General features: G+C 33.2%; 1 protein-coding gene and 1 long non-coding RNA gene across 2 annotated transcripts; both read left to right on the forward strand.

The window, feature by feature from the left end:
* The first annotated feature begins 5,028 nt into the window (after window positions 1-5,028).
* LOC145790555 (uncharacterized) lies at window positions 5,029-16,344 on the forward strand. The gene is made up of 3 exons (XR_014329359.1): window positions 5,029-5,409; window positions 14,037-14,112; window positions 16,082-16,344. It is a non-coding gene; the product is annotated as an uncharacterized LOC145790555 (long non-coding RNA).
* Window positions 11,850-12,983, forward strand: LOC145790552 (uncharacterized). The gene is made up of 2 exons (XM_082868637.1): window positions 11,850-12,241; window positions 12,366-12,983. Exons 1-2 carry the CDS (start codon window positions 11,904-11,906, stop codon window positions 12,817-12,819), a joined length of 792 nt encoding a protein of 263 aa, XP_082724763.1. The 5' UTR covers window positions 11,850-11,903; the 3' UTR covers window positions 12,820-12,983.
* Window positions 16,345-18,218: the final 1,874 nt, after the last annotated feature.

The following is an 18,218-nucleotide window of genomic DNA, read 5'->3' on the forward strand; positions in this document are numbered from 1 at the left end:
AAAGTCAAAAAAGTCAAAAAACCAAAAAGCCTTTCCCACACCAGGCTTTTTAACCCCAGACTAAAAAAGTCAAAAAGCCAACCCACTTCCCAAACGGAGGCATATATTTTAATTCAAATATCAAAAGTGGGGAATTTAACTTAGATCATCTATTTACTCATTGGATTCATATTGCAGCAAACAACTAAAACTTCTCTTGAACCAATAGTGCAAATTGGAGAACTCAGGTTAGAGTGTCATTGCAGTTGTTGTCTATTCTCTCTCTCTCTGCATCAACCTGTGTGTGAATCATCATCACCCATTCAAATCAAGAACACCCCTTTAGGAAGAACTTGCATTGTTGCATGATTCTACATGTGTGAAATCCCTATCTATCTTATCTCATGAACACAGAAATCTGATTCTTAGAGAAGGTGGGATGTTAATTTATTGATTCTCCTCCTAGGAAGGAACTAATTTGAGAATATTGTTGGAAATTTGGATGAGACCTGACTTGATCCATAAAACATAAAGAGTTAACATTGTTTATATAATAATGTTATGTATTTTATATTCAAATTCGTATAGATTGAGGATACAAAGATCAAGATCGAACAAGAAGGCTTGTAATCAAACAAAATATTCGGACTTGTACGAAAATTTAATTTTCGTGTTCCGTATAGGCTTCTTTCTTTCAATTATATTTATAATAATACATGTAAAATTTTACATCATGTTGTTCCTGGATCAACCAGTAACTTTTTTTTTTTTCTTTTTAGAGACTCCCTCGTTTTCTTGTGTTGATTTTGACTCATGAAAGACGTTACAACCTCTTTTCACGTTCTGCCCCCCACACCAGCACCTTCTCTGCCCCTCGCATCACATCAACAATAATTTAGACTACTAAAAAATCATCACTAATAGCATTAATATATTGAGAATGACAAAAAAATAAATAAAAAATAAAAACAAGTCATAGAAAGTAGGCGGAGCTCGCTACCACATCATTAGTGCTCCCTCTAATGATTCCCTTTTAGTGCTCCCAAGCATTTTTCTTCCTCACATATTTTTCTTTCAAATAGTTAAAAATTTATCATAAATTATCATTTTATTTTTTTATTTTTTTTATAAAAAATTAAAAAAATAATTAAGAACAAAATTCATTTTATCCCTCTATAGTATGACTTAATAGCACCTTACCCCTTATCTTTTAAAAATAACCATATATCCCATATGATTGTGAACTAAAACACAATCATTAACACCATTAAGGCCCCGTTTGGGGACTTACTTTTTTAGCCAATTAGCCCAAAAGTTACTAAATTAGTCAAAAAGTCAACAACTCATACCAAAAAGTCAAAGATTCTCTTTTCTCTCTACTTTTTGCACATCTTTTCGTAATTAGCCAAAAAGTCATCCCAAACATACAAGTTTTTTTTACCTACCTTTTTAGCCACATAGCCAAAAAGTTACTAAATTAACCTATTCCCAAACGAGGCCTAAATGTTGATCTAAAATGACTATAATATTCTCAAATTTTAGATATATTTTTTATTTTCTTTCTATCTCATCTTTCATACACATAATTTATAATGTCTGTATTAATTCAATTAAATCATAATTAATTATAAATTATTAAATATTTATTGTAAGTCTTATTTTTTATTATAATTATAATTTAATTATATTTTAGATCATAATTAATCCTAAATATTTGACTATTTATTTTAATTACTAAATTTTAATTCTAATTTTAATTTAATTATATTTTTAGATCACAATTAATCTTAAATTCTTAATTATTCATTATAATTTCTAACATGTTAATTTAATTACATTTTAGATCAATTCTTAATTATTGTTTATTTTATTTAATTAGATTTTAAATCAATTCTTAATTATATTTTATATTTTAGATCAATTATTAATTATATTTTAATTTAATTTATATTTCTTTAATTAACATAGTAATCTAATTTTAGATTTGGAGAAAATGGGAGTAAAATTGTCTTTTTGTTGTATTAATTTCATTATAATTTTTCAGAAAACAAAATACACCTTCTGTTAGTTTGGATGAAAAAACTAACTGTAGCACTTTAGTCCAAAACTACATGGAGAATTTTTTACTATATTGGAACGATAAGGGGGGTAAAATGCTCGAACACCAAACATTATGTTATATTTTGGAAAAGTGAACTAAACAGTTTTTGTGTGTTATATTGATTGGAGTGTTACGTTTGAAAAAAATATCATAAGAAGTTTTTTGGAATGTTATATTGTTACGTTTGAGAAAGGCATACTAAGAAATTTTTTTATGTTACATTAAAGTATTATATTTTTTGAGTGTGATGTTAGAATGTTACGTTTAGAAAAAATACATTAATTTTTTTTTTTAAAATATTATATTTACTCTTTCTGTCCCAAAATATTAGTTCATTTTCAAAAATCAAGAAATAAAGTAATATGAATTTACTATTTTGTCATTCTTTTAAATTTATTAATAACACAAAAAGTATAATTATAACAATTGATATACTCAACATAATATACTATTAAAAGGTAATTTTGAAAAATTAATATTTTTAAAATATAATAATAATACAATCAAAAAAAGTTAGATTCCCTAAAAATGACCATTATTTTGGGACGGATGGAGTAGTAGTTTTAACATTATGAGAAAATTTACATTTATCCCTCAATACATAACACATGCGCGTTTATACATAATATTTTTAAAATATAATAAGTATACTATAAAAAAAATTAGATTCCCTAAAAGAGACCATTATTTTGGGACGGAAGAAGTAGTAGTTTTAACATTATGAAAAAATTTATATTTATTCCTTAATACATAACACATGTACGTTTATACTTGACCTTTTATGTAATTCACATTAAAATAAAATCTTTAAATCTAAAAAAAAAAAACAAATAATTAAAAAAATTATTATTTAAAATTTATTAGTACCTCATCCTAATTATAATAATAATAATTATTATTGTTTTTCTTTTTTTTTGGGAGTGCAACAACTTGGGGGAATAAAATGGGCGCGAGGAAGAAAAAAGCAAGCAGGAAGAATGCGACAAATATTTGTATGCGACGTACTCTGTCCTAAGTCTGATTTGTACCTTTTTTTCTTCCCTCACGCAATTTGCTACCACTACTAATCCCTACATATAAGATTGTACTTTGTGCCTACAGATACTATTTTTTAAAAAATAAAGCCTCCGTTTGGCTACACTTAAATGAGACTTTTTTGATTATTTTAATTATAAAAGATAAAATAAATTATTTTAATCACAAAAAATAAAATATCACATTTAATTCATAATTATTACATTTTTCTCTTATAAAAAAAGTCAAAAAGTCCTTCCCAAACTAAACTTTTTAGCTCAGGCTAAAATAGTCAAAAAAATCAAAAAGTCAAAAAGCCAACCCACTTCCCAAACGGATGCAAAGTATAAATATAGTCTGAAATTTTATTTAAAATGGGAATTGCCATATAATTTTTGAAATTATAAATACATAATTGTTAAAAAATTTTATTTAACAAAATTAATATAGAAAAAATATAATTTTTAACTATTCTCTTATACCACAACAAAATTATTTAAATTATTAATTGAAATATATTTTTAGTAACACTAAAAATAGTTAATCGAATTAATATTTTATTAGAAAAATGGGTAATTTGTTAGATGATTATAAACTTAAAAAGTCAAGATGTAATTTTTAAAATTATAAGGGACAATTCGTATTTTAAACAAATATAAAAAAATATGTTTATAATTTACTCTTATTTTTTTTATATCACTTCTAACTACTATATTAGATTATGTATCAACACTGTAATTATTATATCTATTTTTTAGTGCTAGGCTTCCTTCCAATCCGACGAACTGGAGAGTATTGTTGGGTCCTTGGGGGCCTACCACAGGTCTCGTTTCGATAATCCAAGCTGTTCAATGTGTAGAACTCGTCGAGTACTATATGTTTGTAAAAAATCATGTTGATCGGATATCGATAGATATCTCATCGAATCAGATTTTTCTCCCGTTCTATATATTGAATGGTTCAAATTATCAAAATGAAACTCATTATAGACCCTCATAGACCTATCAGTATCTTCCATTCTGATAGGGAGGCAATCAGCCCCTTTTAATACAATACTATCACTTGATATATTAATGTGATATAAAAATATAATAAATGTTATATTATCTTCCAAATGCTGGAGACCCCCAGCTCCAGGGCACCCCCAGCACCCCCACCTCCACGTGGGGGGCTGCTTGTGGCTGAAAACTAAAAAAAAAAAAAAAAAAAAAAAAAACAGTTTTTTGGACCAATCAGAAGGGACCCCCAGTACCCCACTGGGGGTCTCATGCATTTTCCCAAAAAAAAATAATAAAACGGGCCAGTTGTACCAAACAAAGCAGCAGGCATATATGTACAGACACAAAAAATAAATAGCGGTTTTGGTTTCCTTTGCCAGAAATCTATATATTGTGGGCAGCTGCCTCGGGGTTTATAAAATGAACTGCACAGACACACAATAAGGCACTTTGGAAGACGCCGAAACAGGGCCAATTTCCCTCTTTGTGCCATTTTGAATATTTTAGAGTGTACTTTTATCTTTATTCTCAAAGTAGGATAAAACGGTTTTTCAAATGTCGTTTTTCAGAAACCGGCTTTCACAAAATCGTATTCATCGATTAAAATAATAATAAAATTTGAAAATGGAAACCGGCTTTTCTAAAGCCGTTTTTGATTAAGATTTTAATTATTTTGAATTAATTAAAAACGGTTTTTGAAAAACCGTTTTCCAATTAATTTTTTTTTAATTTATATTTTCAACATAAATATTTTTTGGTCAATTTTTTTTTTAATAAAAACCGGTTTTAGAAAAACCGTTTTTGCATTAATTTTTTTTAAATAAATATTTTATGACCAATTTTTTTTTTAAAACCGGTTTTAGAAAAACCGTTTTTGCATTAATTTTTTTTAAATAAATATTTTATGACCAATTTTTTTTTTAAAAAACGGTTTTAGAAAAGTCGTTTTTGAGAAATTTTTTTTTTTTTAAAAACGGTTTTACAAAAGTCGTTTTTTGACCAAAAACATTTTTAATAAAAACCGGTTTTAGAAAAGCCATTTCATTCCTTCTTCTCCCTTACGAAAGCCGTGTTTGATCCAAACCAGTGTTTGATCCAACCCATCTTCTTCTCCCTCTCTCAGCCGAAGAAGACCGACGAAGAGGCCGTGTTTGATCCAACCCATCTTCTTCTCCCTCTCTCAGCCGAAGAAGACCGACGACGAAGAGGCCGTGTTTGATCCAACCCATCTTCTTCTCCCTCTCTCAGCCGAAGAAGACCGGCGACGAAGAGGAAGCACACCACCGGCGGAACACCTTCATCAAACACCCACTTCAGGTTTGTATCGTATAAATGAGGGATTTCATTTTAGATTTGGGATTTTAAATTTTGAAATTAGGGTTTCAGATTTGGGATTTTAAATTTTGAAATTAGGGTTTCAGATTTGGGATTTTAAATTTTGAAATTAGGGTTTCAGATTTGGGATTTTAAATTTCGAAATTAGGGATTCAAATTTGAGATTTTAAATTTCGAAATTAGGGTTGTAAACTTTTCATTCAACAACGCCAGAATTTTTTGAATAATTTTCTCGTCAGTTCCATGATATAAAAATGATATTTGTGAATAATTTTTCAAATTAATTTGATAGGTGGTGATCACATATATGAAAATAGTTTCCATGATATTTTAAAGAATTTTGTAAGATTTGTTGGAAATGGTTATAAAATTCTGGATAAAACCAGAATTTTTTCCTAAGTTCGGTCTATTTTTTAGGTGGGCCCCGAGTGTCGATTTACTCGGGTCAAAGTGGTAACGCGTTCTATGCCGCGTTGTGATTCACGTGGTATATTTGGTTGCTCAAAACCATTACCGAGTGAATGGGAAATTGAAGCCAAAGTGTGCTCCATGGAAATGGAGTTTTGGTGGAAATTCCTTAAGGTTGTAAATTGGCTTGTCCCACATTGATTTGGTGGGAAGTTTTGAAAGGGTTTATAAGGCTTAGGGTGAGATACTTGGGGTGTGCCCCAAGGGGTACCCAAGTGTTTTAGAGGGAGAGGTTATGGGCAAAATGGGCTAGACCCATTGGACCCAAAAATCACCACACGCGCGCCGCCGCCGCCCGGTCGGGCGTGTGGTTGGATTTTTAATTTTATTTTTTATTAAAATAAAATCCATAATTCAAATTAAATTGGTTTGGATTTTTTGTTCATCCAAACAGGGCCCTTCCCGTTTTCAAACAGAATTAAACTGTTTTGGATTTATTGCTCATCCAAACAGAGCCCTTCCCGTTTCTATCTGTTTGAATAAACAGATTCAAATCTGTTTAAATTTGAATCTAACAGGTTTCATACCTGTTCAATTCAAATCCAAAAGCCACATTTACATCTATAAATAGACTAGCCTCCCATTTGGATTTCATTCCAATTTTCGTATTCCATACTCTGCAAATTATATTCTTCATCTTGCTGCATTTTATTTCCGAAAGAAAGAGTGTAAACACTTAGTGTGTTCGTAAGGCAAACAATTTGTAGTGCTGCTATTGTTTGTGGTAGATCATTTCATCCTGGGAGATAGACGTCCAAATTCTGAAAGCACCGTGGAGAGGACGAATCTGTCTTAAGGACACAGTGTTAAACACTGGACTTGATCAGAAAAGTTATTCAAATAAATTAACCAAGTAAGTAGTTTAATTTTATTCTGTTTTTTATTTGTTTATTTAATCAGATTTTATCTTTGTTTTTGTAACAAAATAAAATCTGTGGTTTTATTTATTTATTATTATTTCGAGTTTGATTTTTGTAATCAAACAAATTCTCTCCTTTTCTTTATTTCTTTAAATTCTATTTGTTGTTGTGTACACAATAGAATTAAATCTTTTAAATACAGTGAAGATTGTCCTACAAGATTGACGAAAACTTAGTTAATATTAGGAGCTGTAATGATGAATAAATCAATCAAATGCCTATATTTAGATGAATAGCATGATGATTCCAACCATTTCTTCCTAATAACAAGCCAATATCTTATTGAAGACCTAACAACCACCTTCAAAATGAAGTATGTCTTGAGATTTATCATACAGAATGTGATTGAAATAGAGATTCAAGGAAAAGAAAGAGAGAGAGAGCTTACATGTGCAAATGTAGTTATATAAATGTATCAAGAATAAGAGCTGCAAAAGAGAAACCCAAAGAAAGAGAAAGCTCTCTCACAGATACAAATTGGTGTGAGAAGCGAAGCAAAGATAAGCTCACAACCAATATAGGAGAGAGAATTGCAAAGATGATTCTTCAGTTCTCTCTCTCTTTTAGAACAAAGCTCAAGATAATCAACAACAAATGACAGTTTTTCTAATTAATTTGAGAGAGAGAGAGAGAATTGCAGAGTTGGGGATTGTCAATGAGAGTGTGGTGGATTAGCTTAAATAGAATGGAAAGGAATGATTGGTAATGATTTGCTCTAGTTGAAAAGGCAGGTTAGGGTGTCAAAGAGGGACAAGTGCACATAGAAACATATAATTAGAGAGAGAGAGAGAGAATCCATGTGAAAGGAAAGTGAGGTGGATTACGATGATAGAAGAAGAGAAAGAAATGGATGGTAGAGATTGGTTTTTGTAGAAAAGAGGTAGGGGTGTTAAAGAGGGACAAGTGCACATACAAACCTATAGAGATATAGATAGATACAAAATAGTCAAAAGGGTATTATCGGCCACGTTTTATATTGATTCATTCAACTCTTTATTTGTTTCTTAGCTATTCACACATGCATCCCTACCCTATCATTACACAAAATTTTCTCCTATGTTTCTGCCCAACTTCCGGATATGGTAAGAAACACTCCCCATGCAAATATGTCTCCAATCTCTCTCTCTCTCTCTAGAACTTACGTATATCGCACGTCTCTCTCTCTCTCATCAATTGATATACGCGGCAAATACAATTCTTAACTTGAGAATTTGATGCATATCGGATACATGCTTGCTATAGAATTTTTGAAATTTAGGAAAAACAAGATAAATGTTAAAACATTAATAGACGTAATACAGCATGTCTTTAGAATCATGTGAAATTTGATCGAAATATGAAAAATGACATGGCCAACAATATTCATTGCTTCGTCATGGCATACGATGAATTTTGAACAATTTTTAATGTTTATGTCTTCAATTTTGTAATTTTGCTAGTTTTGAAAATAATTGATTCACATATAACTCAATTTAAACGAATCCAATTGGGACTAGATTTTTTTTTGTTCATAACATGTATTTTTCATTGTAATTTTTAGATTTGAGCTTAACGCAAATATTTTCATTTTTGATAATTTTTATAATTCCTTTGATTTAAGATTGATGAGCACATATTGTTTTTTTCATTTTATCTTTTAGCTTAATTAGAACCTCGTTCTATTATAAATAACTATTGTAAACTTTAGAAAAAAAAAAAACCAATTTATTTTGGAGAATTAGTATTATTACCAAAGAGAATATCTTTTTATTAAATTTGTTGTTGTTGTTTGTGTTCGAATGTTCATCTCATTACCTTCCCTGCATCAATACCTCTGAGACCAATTACCGTAAGGGGCCTATGGTGGCTGTATTGCTGTCAAGGGAAAGACAGGGCAAGGGTAGTTAAGTAATTCATTTTACATCATGAAGGGCAATAGAGTAATTTACTTATCAAAGTTAACATCGTCAATATTCTACTTGTTAAATATAGTAACTATATATTTTATCTATTATACATACCATATTATATTCATTACTATACTTAGATTTATCTCCTTCTATATGAAGCAATCTTGTATACATTATTACAACATTTAATATGATACAAATTTCTCTTTCTCTCTCTCTCTCTCTTACATATTCTAATATAGTATCAGAGTTAGGTTAACTACTAAGTAATTTTTTGTATAAATCCTGCGTTGGGATTGATCTCTCATATTAGTTAGTCAATACGGCCGGATATCAATCCAAATATATATATATATATATATATGTATTTTTGAGATCATATTAGTCAGTCATTACGGCCGGATACCAATCAAAAAATATATATTTTTTTGTAAGTGGGTTGAGGAAAGATTAAAAACAAAGGACAACAATGAGTTGCTTGGAGTTTTTGGTGATTGAACATCACATTGTTGTCCTCGAACCCCCTACGGCCATTGATGGACACTTGGACTTCATAATTCTCTGAGACTTTACCTGTTGAGTGATCAACATGGAATTAATATGCCAAATGACCGAGGAATGGAGGGCTATATTTTAGAAGATTTAATTTTAATTTCTACATTTGGATTTTAAATTTGTCAATAGAAATGGCAAGAAAAAAAAGAAAAAACAAGATAAAAAAATTCATAATTCTACAAGTTTGGGAATAACAAATGCCTTCAAATAATAATATAATAGGTTTGAGAAAACTTCACAACAAACTTAACATATTTTTCCTTGTATTTTAATTACTTTTTTGTTAGTACATAAAAAGAAAATTATAAATATGTGCAAGAAAGATCCTCAAAACACATATAAAAAGAAAAAGCCCACATTTACAAAGGGAATCAAACCTTTTTTGAAGAAAGGAAAATTCTATAATTCAGAGCCTCTAGATATAGAAGTCTGGCCCGTTTGGGCCAAGCCCTACAATAAGCCCACAATTTTCTTGTATGAGCCCACAGCCTAGCCCAACCCATTACATCGTATGCAATAACAACAGATCTAAATCGAGCCCACAGCCTAGCCCAACCCACTAAGCTTTTTTTTTCTTTCTTTGTTTGTTTGTTGTTAATTTTGGCTAGTACTTTGTTCGGTGGTACTGTATGGGTGTGCTTATGTGATGTCAAACTTGGGTTATAAATTGATGTTAAAGAAATCAAATGTTGTTATTAAAATGTGATAATTTTAATAATCTTCTCTAATAGGATCAAAATTTCGTTTCCCTACGTTCTTTCGGTTAGGTTGGAAATGAAAATAGAATTGGAAACTTTTTAAACTTTTCGAAAAGTTTAAAAAACAACAAAAGGATTTGAAAGTGTCTGAAAATATTTAGGAAAAAAAACAAAAACTTTGATTGATGTTAATAAATTCTCAATAGTTAATTACTTGAACATGTTGAGTGTTATGCATGCTTAGTTGGATAAAGGGGTTTCCCATTTTAAGAAAAGTATATTTAAATAAATTGCGAAATTCTTGTAACAGTAGGCATGGAAAAATAAACAATCGGTGCATTGCTCCTTAATGGATTTTATACTACGAGCACAATTGGTAGCTAATTTGTTCTCACAATAAAGTCTCAAAAAATCTTTTTTGGTTTGTCTTAATTGTTGTGGTGATTTTTAGCCAAAAGACCCATGCCTAAAGGCACTCCTGTGTAATATATGTGGTGTTTGGTCTCAAATGTGCTTACTTCATTATTTTGAAATAATTGAGTTACTTTGAATGCAAAGTGTAGGTATGGAAGTTGTGAGCATTATGTTCTATTGGGGTGGAAAGATTTTGAGCAATCGCGATGAAGGTGTGTCCTACGACATCGAACCTCAGGGGTTGTATAATGTGTACAGGGGGATAACATTGTCCGAATTGGAGGCTATGATGGTGTCGAAGGTTGGTACGCATGGGGAAATAATGCGATTAGAGTTTAAATGTAGACTCCCATGTTGGGGGCAGTATAGGTTGTTGCCAATCAAAGATAATGAGACCTTAAGTAATGTCTTAGACCTCCCACATAAACTAGGCCCTGATTATTTTTTGGAAATCTATGTGGAGAAGGAGAGCAATTTTGGTAGCACAGGGATGCCATTTCCGGTGGGTGGGACATTCACTCAAATGTTGACACAATTGCAATCCCCTGACAATACACTTACACAGTCTGCACACATGTTCCCTGCAGATTACCCTCTATTCAATCATTCTCAGAGTTACAATGAATTAAATGCATCACAGAACGTAGATGGTTATTACAGTGCCGGAGCAGGTCCAAGTGCTCCGACAACGTATAATCCGATGGTTTTTACAACCCCATATCCCCACTGGAATGAAGAATGTCCACCGGTTTGTAATGTTCAACGTACACCGGAGACGGCTGTCCAAAATTATGCATACTCCGATGATACAGTGCCATTGTCTGACGAGGTTGGAGTAAGTGATGAAGATTCCGTGGAAGATTTGGATGTCGCATGGGAAGGTGCAGACAATGACTCCGGCGATGATGAAGTTGGAGGGCATCATGATATGCAGGAGGTACACACAAATGTCCATATCCCTTTCTACCATAATTTGCATTTGGACAATGATGGTTCCATCACTAGCCGTGATGTTGTCGAACGTTGGCCATTGTGGGACTTCGAAACTGCACTCTACCTCAATCGGAACTGAAATGTACATGAACTATGTGTTCTGGGCATTTAAACTTGCAATAGAAGGCTTCAAGTATTGTCGTCCAGTGATATGCATTGACGGCACACACTTGTACGGGAAATACGAAGGGAAGATTGTTGCGGCCACTGCAGTGACTGCTGCGGACAAGATTATACCTCTTGCCTTTGCCGTTGTTGACAAGGAGATGATCGAGAGTTGGGGTTGGTTCATTACTCTGCTTAGGCGACATGTGTGCCGTGACCGAGAGGGGGTCACATTGATATCCGATCAACACATAGCTTTGCTTAGTGTCCTGTCCAGAATTTGGGACAATCCAGCAGTTCAACCAAGAGGGTACCATAGGTATTGCTTGCGACACGTATGTAGCAATTTCAATGAAAAATTCGACAATACAGTAGCCAAGGATCTTGTGTGGAGAGCTGGTTCTGCACGGCAAGTGCGGAAGTTTAATAAGATTATGGACGATATCTACAAGCTCGAGAAGAATGCTGAACGGTGGTTTAGACGGATGAACCCTATTCATTGGACATTGTGCCATGATGGTGGTTGTCGTTGGGGCATATTGACGACAAACCATATAGAGGGCTTCAATGGTGTATTGAAAGGCGCACGCAGTGTTCCCATTACAGCATCAGTTGAGATCACTTTTTATCGGCTCGTGAAATATTTTGACGAGGGCAGGACCATTGCTGAAAATGCAAGTAATCGGGGTCACTTGTACACGACTAATGTTCAACGATGGATTGACGAGCACCAAGCTAAAGCGAATGTGCATATGTTGGTACCGATTAATAGGTAATTTTTATTGGATGCATCAAATTCACTACACTTTAACATTTTGCACTCGTCGATCAATGATGTTGTGTCATAATTTTATCATATATGCATATTCATCCACGTACATACATTTTTCTTGCAGGGGAATAGGGGAATATGAGGTGAGGACAGCACCGCATGGGATGGGGGGTGGTGCTCGTCAAATAGTTAGTCTCCGACCACCGAGTTGTTCATGTGGGAAGTACACATTATTTCACTTGTCATGTTCCCACATGCTTGCTGTGACAGCAGACTTGGGCGAGGACCCTTTTCCTTTCGTTGCACCAGAGTATAGGTTGGAAGTCCACAAGCGTATCTTCGCGCAGAAGTTTAGGCCCATGCCGCACGAGCAATATTGGCCTAACAATGATTACCCAACTTTGCTTGCTATTCTAGCTCGACAACGTGAAGTTAAAACGGGTCGTCCTCAACATAGCCGCATACACAACGAAATGGATACTTCCAGACAAAGTGGATTGCACCATTGTAGTTTGTGTTTGCAAAGAGGGCATGATAAGAGAAAATGTCCAGCGAGAATCCGATCGATTCGACAGTAGTTGTTTGTCTTCTTTACATATTAGTTCCACGCTACTTTCTTTGAATTGGAGTCAGTATTCAGTAAATTGATAATGTATTTACGACTTCAATTACTAATGACATAGATTTGGTCAAATGTGGCAAATCTCTTTAATTGCTTTAGTTGTTGCAAGTGTCCTTTGTGCACTGGATTGTGCAGACTTTGGTGCATTGATGGTCGATTGTGTCCTGACCTCGATGGACACCAGTTTATCTAATGTTACAAAAATGCAAATATTCACAGAATGACTTGATAATCACCAATATAAATGCAGTTTATATTGAATGTGTGTTTTGCCACATTTTGTTATGTGGGAAACTAATTTTTTTTTAATTTTTTTTTCCAACATCCATTACGTGGGTGAAGGCCTATTTTATGAATTCAATCATTTCTCGGACATTTACTACGTATTCGTATATGCTTAGTTCTTGTAAAAACTTTGACTAATGTATTTCAAATCTACATAAAACCCTCTTCAAACTTTCGTACTTCTTTCCTGTCCAAATGACAACTCCTTTAAAGTGAAAGCACGTTTTTTCATGTCTTACAGGTTGACGTGACAACACACTGACAGTAACTTTAATCACATAGGTACCATGTGAACCTTATCTCCTATGACAATAATGTGAAATGAATTACTAATCACCAATATAAATGCATGTGATATTTAATGCGTTGCCACATTTTGTTACGTCGTGAATTTTTTTTTTAGTTTTCAAAAATTCATTACGTGAGGGAAGACCATTTTATCAATTCAATCATGTGTCTTAAATTTAGTACATATTGGTAAATGCTTAGTTGGTGTAAAAAGTGTGAGTAGTGGATTTGAAATCTACTTAAAGCATGGGTTTTCATGTCATAAAGCTTGACGTGACAACGCACTGACAATATCTTTAAACTCACGGGTACCATGTGTACCTTATCTCCTATGACAATAATGTGAAATGAATTACTAATCAACAATATAAATGCATGTAATATTCATTGCGTAGCCATATTTTGTTAGGTGGTGAACTGTTTTTTAGTTATCAAGAAATTTTTCCAGGCAACCCTTTCTTTTTGTTTTCCCTAACTTGTTGCAGTTTGTATACCTGCGATATACTGTCAGGTCGTATTCTAATTTTGTCAGCATATGTATGTACTGTTGTCAAAATTCTTGTTATCGGATATCCATTTCATATATGAAAACTTGTGCAGGTCTATGACTCATTTAGCAGAGGAGATCCCATTGTTGACTCATCAGCATCGAGCTGATACGATATGGCGTCAGTCGGTATGAATTATTTACTTATAATCGATATTTGAATACTACACAAACACTGTAGTTGTTACATAATATAATGTGAAACTGTAAATGTTTGTCCATAGAGAGAGAACGAAGAAGATTATATTAAATGGACCGCTAGCTTAACCAAAAAAAAAAAACTCATCAAAATTGGTTATATAATCATCACAAAGGACTTTTAATATAAAGGACTTTTAAATACAATTCCTAAAATAAAAGAATAAATAAATATCACAAACAAAATTCTTTTTTATAGAGGTTGAATTCATAATCTTATAGCACAAAATAATATTATATAATCATCCAATCAGAAGTCCTAGTTCATCACCCATTACCTACTCAAAAAAATTTTAAATAATCCAATTTCAGCGACTCATAGTACCATCGGAGTGTGGAAAAGTAGATCTGTCTACTTCCTTACTTGAACAACATTATTTCATTTGATAAATTTCAATAAAAAATTTTAAATCTAGGTGGAGTTTGCCCTTTCAAAAATAGTTAAGTGTTGTAACAGCGGGAACCACCCGCTGGTTGTTGGAATTCATGGTACGAACTGTTTTCACACTATTAACCCACATTGACTTTTTCAATTTTTATGAGACGATTTTCAGAATAATTTACATGAATTGTTTGTAGTTTTTTTTTTTTAACTATAATTTCAGAGTTGCGTATTGCCCTGTTGTTGCGACTTTTATTTTTAAATAAGTTGAAAAAGTTAATTACCATAATGTTAGCAAAATAATGCTTTCGGCGTCTTTTTTATTGCTAACCTTTAACTTACAATAAACTGTACCAAATAAACACATGAACAGGTTCATTTGGGATGTGGGTTGACTCTTTGGCTTTTTAACTTTTTGGCTATTTTAGCCTGGGTCTAAAAAGCCTCACTTGGGATAGGCTTTTTGGCTTTTATAAAAGATAAAATGAAATGAATATTGTTTAGATGTAATATTTTGTGTTATTGGCTTTTTTGCCTATTTTGTCTTTTTGCCATGGCAAACGATGGACCAGTTGTTCATTCCTTCTCTTCTACCTAGTTAATAGAGTGAGTCAACATTATTTCTTGTCAAAATTGTCATCACGTAAGTAGTTGGGAACATGAAATAAATAACACCACATGATACTCTTGGATGACTCAATAATTATCCTTACTAACTGGCTAATTATGTAGTACTCTAGGAGAAAAATATGTTGATTCACTTTTGTTTAAAATTTAAGAAATAATAAATAATTCACTTAATATGTTATGATTTCTCATTTGTTGATTCATCTGTGAAGCGTTTTGCCAATTCCGAATAACATAATCTTCTACTTGCCAGCGATTTCTTACTTTATATTTTCACTGTCCTAAAAATTATATAAAATAAGAACACAAACAATTTCAATTATTGACAAAGTGACTATTTTAGCTTGTTCGTCTACTTAAATTACTTTTAACTTATTTCATACTACAACAACTTGCATTAATATAGTTCGAGCGACATTTTTCATTTCAAAATAAAGGACTTTAAACTCTTCAAAATATATTCATTATATGCTATATTAGTCTGTAATATTTCATTGTATTCATTTGATCCCCAACTTATTCAATTCTTATCTCAATGATGAAATGACGGCTTAGTTATATTTTACGCCCTTCTAATTTAACTAAAAACCACATAAACCCCCATTGCAGTCTACAGTAAAGGAAACAACCCAACTTCGTTAACAGGTGTACCAAACATTCTAGAACTTATATTAGGTTTGATGGAGCCTTTTATTTGTATGTCATGACACTGCAAATCTGTGTCTGTATGTATTTATCTTTGTACATTTACACCACTTACGCACTATGCACCACTAAAATGTTGGTTATCTCACCCACTGTTTCAGTTAATAGAAGTTGGGTTCATTATGAAAATTCAATTGTCATTTGTGCAAGCATTATGTCTCTTACACACAACGTTGTCTTGTGCAGGCGAAAGATCAGCCGAAATTGAAATGCCGACGATCCGATTCAGGCTTATGGGACACCGCCTTGGACCATAGAGTCCTATGTTGCCTACTCCGTGCGGGGTTCTACGGGGTGTATCGGATTGGACCTATTCGATTGGACCACCATCTCGTTACAACTCTCGTAGAGAGGTGGCGCATAGAGACGCGCACATTTCATTTTCCTGTTGGAGAGTCCACAGTTACATTACAAGATGTGGCTATTCTATTTGGCCTACCGGTTGATGGACACGCTGTCACGACCCAAACCCGGCCCTATGGGTTTAGCACCGTAACCGGCCAGTAATCCGAGATTACCGAAGGCCTGCAGAACAGTAATACAGTAAAACAGAGTACAGGGCCTGGCGGAAGCCAATACAGTAAATAAATAGTGTCCATTGAGCTGTGACATTCTGTATGCAAAAAGGCTTTTCATACATTTATACATAAACAGTACAGAACAGTATACACAATATTTACAATTATTCAGACTAGGGACTCGACCCTATATAACAGTACAGTAACACTCAGTCTATACAGAACAGTAAAACAGTACAGAAGGGGAAATTGTAAAAGACCCCTAAGCCTTAACAGATAGGCTCGGAACCTCGCAGTGAGGCACAAAGGCTGGCTTGACAAAACTGGAGTCTAACCCACGCTCCTAGCTCCGATCTGGTGGCTGAGCACCTACATATATATATAAACAGTGAGCTAAAGCCCAGTGAATAACATAAAGCGTAAAGGGGTTTAGAATGAATGTCCTTACAGTAATGAAAACAGTTCAATTCAATCAGTATTTCAGTTGTTCAGTACAGCAAACAGTCATATGTGGTACATCCATTAGCATAACAGTAACAGTAGGTCTTAAAAGATCGAACAGTTTTGATGGCCATCAGTCAGTAAACAGTAGTGGTTCCACGAGGGAACCGACAGAGATCTCTGTGACAGTAACAGTAACAGTAACAGTAAACAGTAGGTGCTAAGGATGCCACAATACAGTTCAGAATATAGGACATACATTCATTCAGTTAACAGTAATCAGTTCAGAAAACAGTACAGTTCATTTGTTCAGAAGATATTCATTTATGAACATATCTTTACACAATCGTTACTCACAGAGTTCTGGGCTACAGTATGCTAGAGCGTGTCTCTCCAGTCGCCAACCCTACACAGTTCACAGGTTGAACACACTAAGCTACACAGTTGGGAAATATCATAACTAAATTCAATGTATAACAAGTTTCAAAGCTCAATTTATGAATTCAAGCCCCAAAGGTGAGTCAATTAAAACCACATTCAAACCCATTTTCAAGAATAACATTCAAACATGTCATGCAAGAGTTTTAAACCAAATTAAAGCTCCAAAGCTTGTTCAAATGAGCTCATTTCTTCAAAACCAGATGAAAACATGGTCTATAACAACAATATGAGCATCCAAGAGTTTTAAACCAAATTAAAGCTCCAAAGCTTGCTCAAATGAGCTCATTTCTTCAAAACCAGATGAAAACATGGTCTATAACAACAATATGAGCATGCATGTACCAATGTCCATGAAATCAACCTCAAAATGCAACAATACTAACATGCATGCAAGAAATGAGCTTCAATCCACCATTAATGAACCAAATCATGGCTTAGCTCTACAAATGAGGCATGAATCATGCAAGAACTAGCTCAAACACATCCATAAAGGTTGAGTTCTCTTACCTAGAGCCTCAATTACAAGTGTAGGACCACAAAGCAACAATCAACCTTCAATTCTCCAAGTTGTTTAAGCCAAATCTCAAGAACTACACAAACTCTCACTCTCTCTTCCTCAAGGTCGGCTAGAACAAGAGATATGGCTGTTGGGAATGTTCTTCAAGTGTGTACATACAAGGCTCAAGTATGTGTATTGAGTGGGCCACTCATGTGGCAAAATGGTAAATATGGCAAACTCTTTAATTAGCTTATTTTAATCTAATTTAATCATACCTAATCAGTTTTCAGATAAATATACCATAAAATCACATTAATTATGAGGGTCACGGAACATCAATCGGTTTCTAATTCGGCCGCCGATAAGGCCTTCAATTAGCAGTTTAAACATATAAGCATGAACAAATAATCATACAGGCAAACAG

This window comes from Camellia sinensis, chromosome 1 (assembly GCF_055761805.1).
Source record: "Camellia sinensis isolate YWXY chromosome 1, ASM5576180v1, whole genome shotgun sequence".
Taxonomy (NCBI): Eukaryota; Viridiplantae; Streptophyta; class Magnoliopsida; order Ericales; family Theaceae; genus Camellia; species Camellia sinensis.

Excerpts from the sequence above, each read along its gene's own strand:
- LOC145790552 (XM_082868637.1), top strand. The coding sequence starts at position 11,904 with ATGGACGATATCTACAAGCTCGAGAAGAATGCTGAACGGTGGTTTAGA. Across the intron at positions 12,242-12,365 it reads ATGTTGGTACCGATTAATAG|GGGAATAGGGGAATATGAGG; the intron begins GTAATTTTTATT and ends TTTTTCTTGCAG.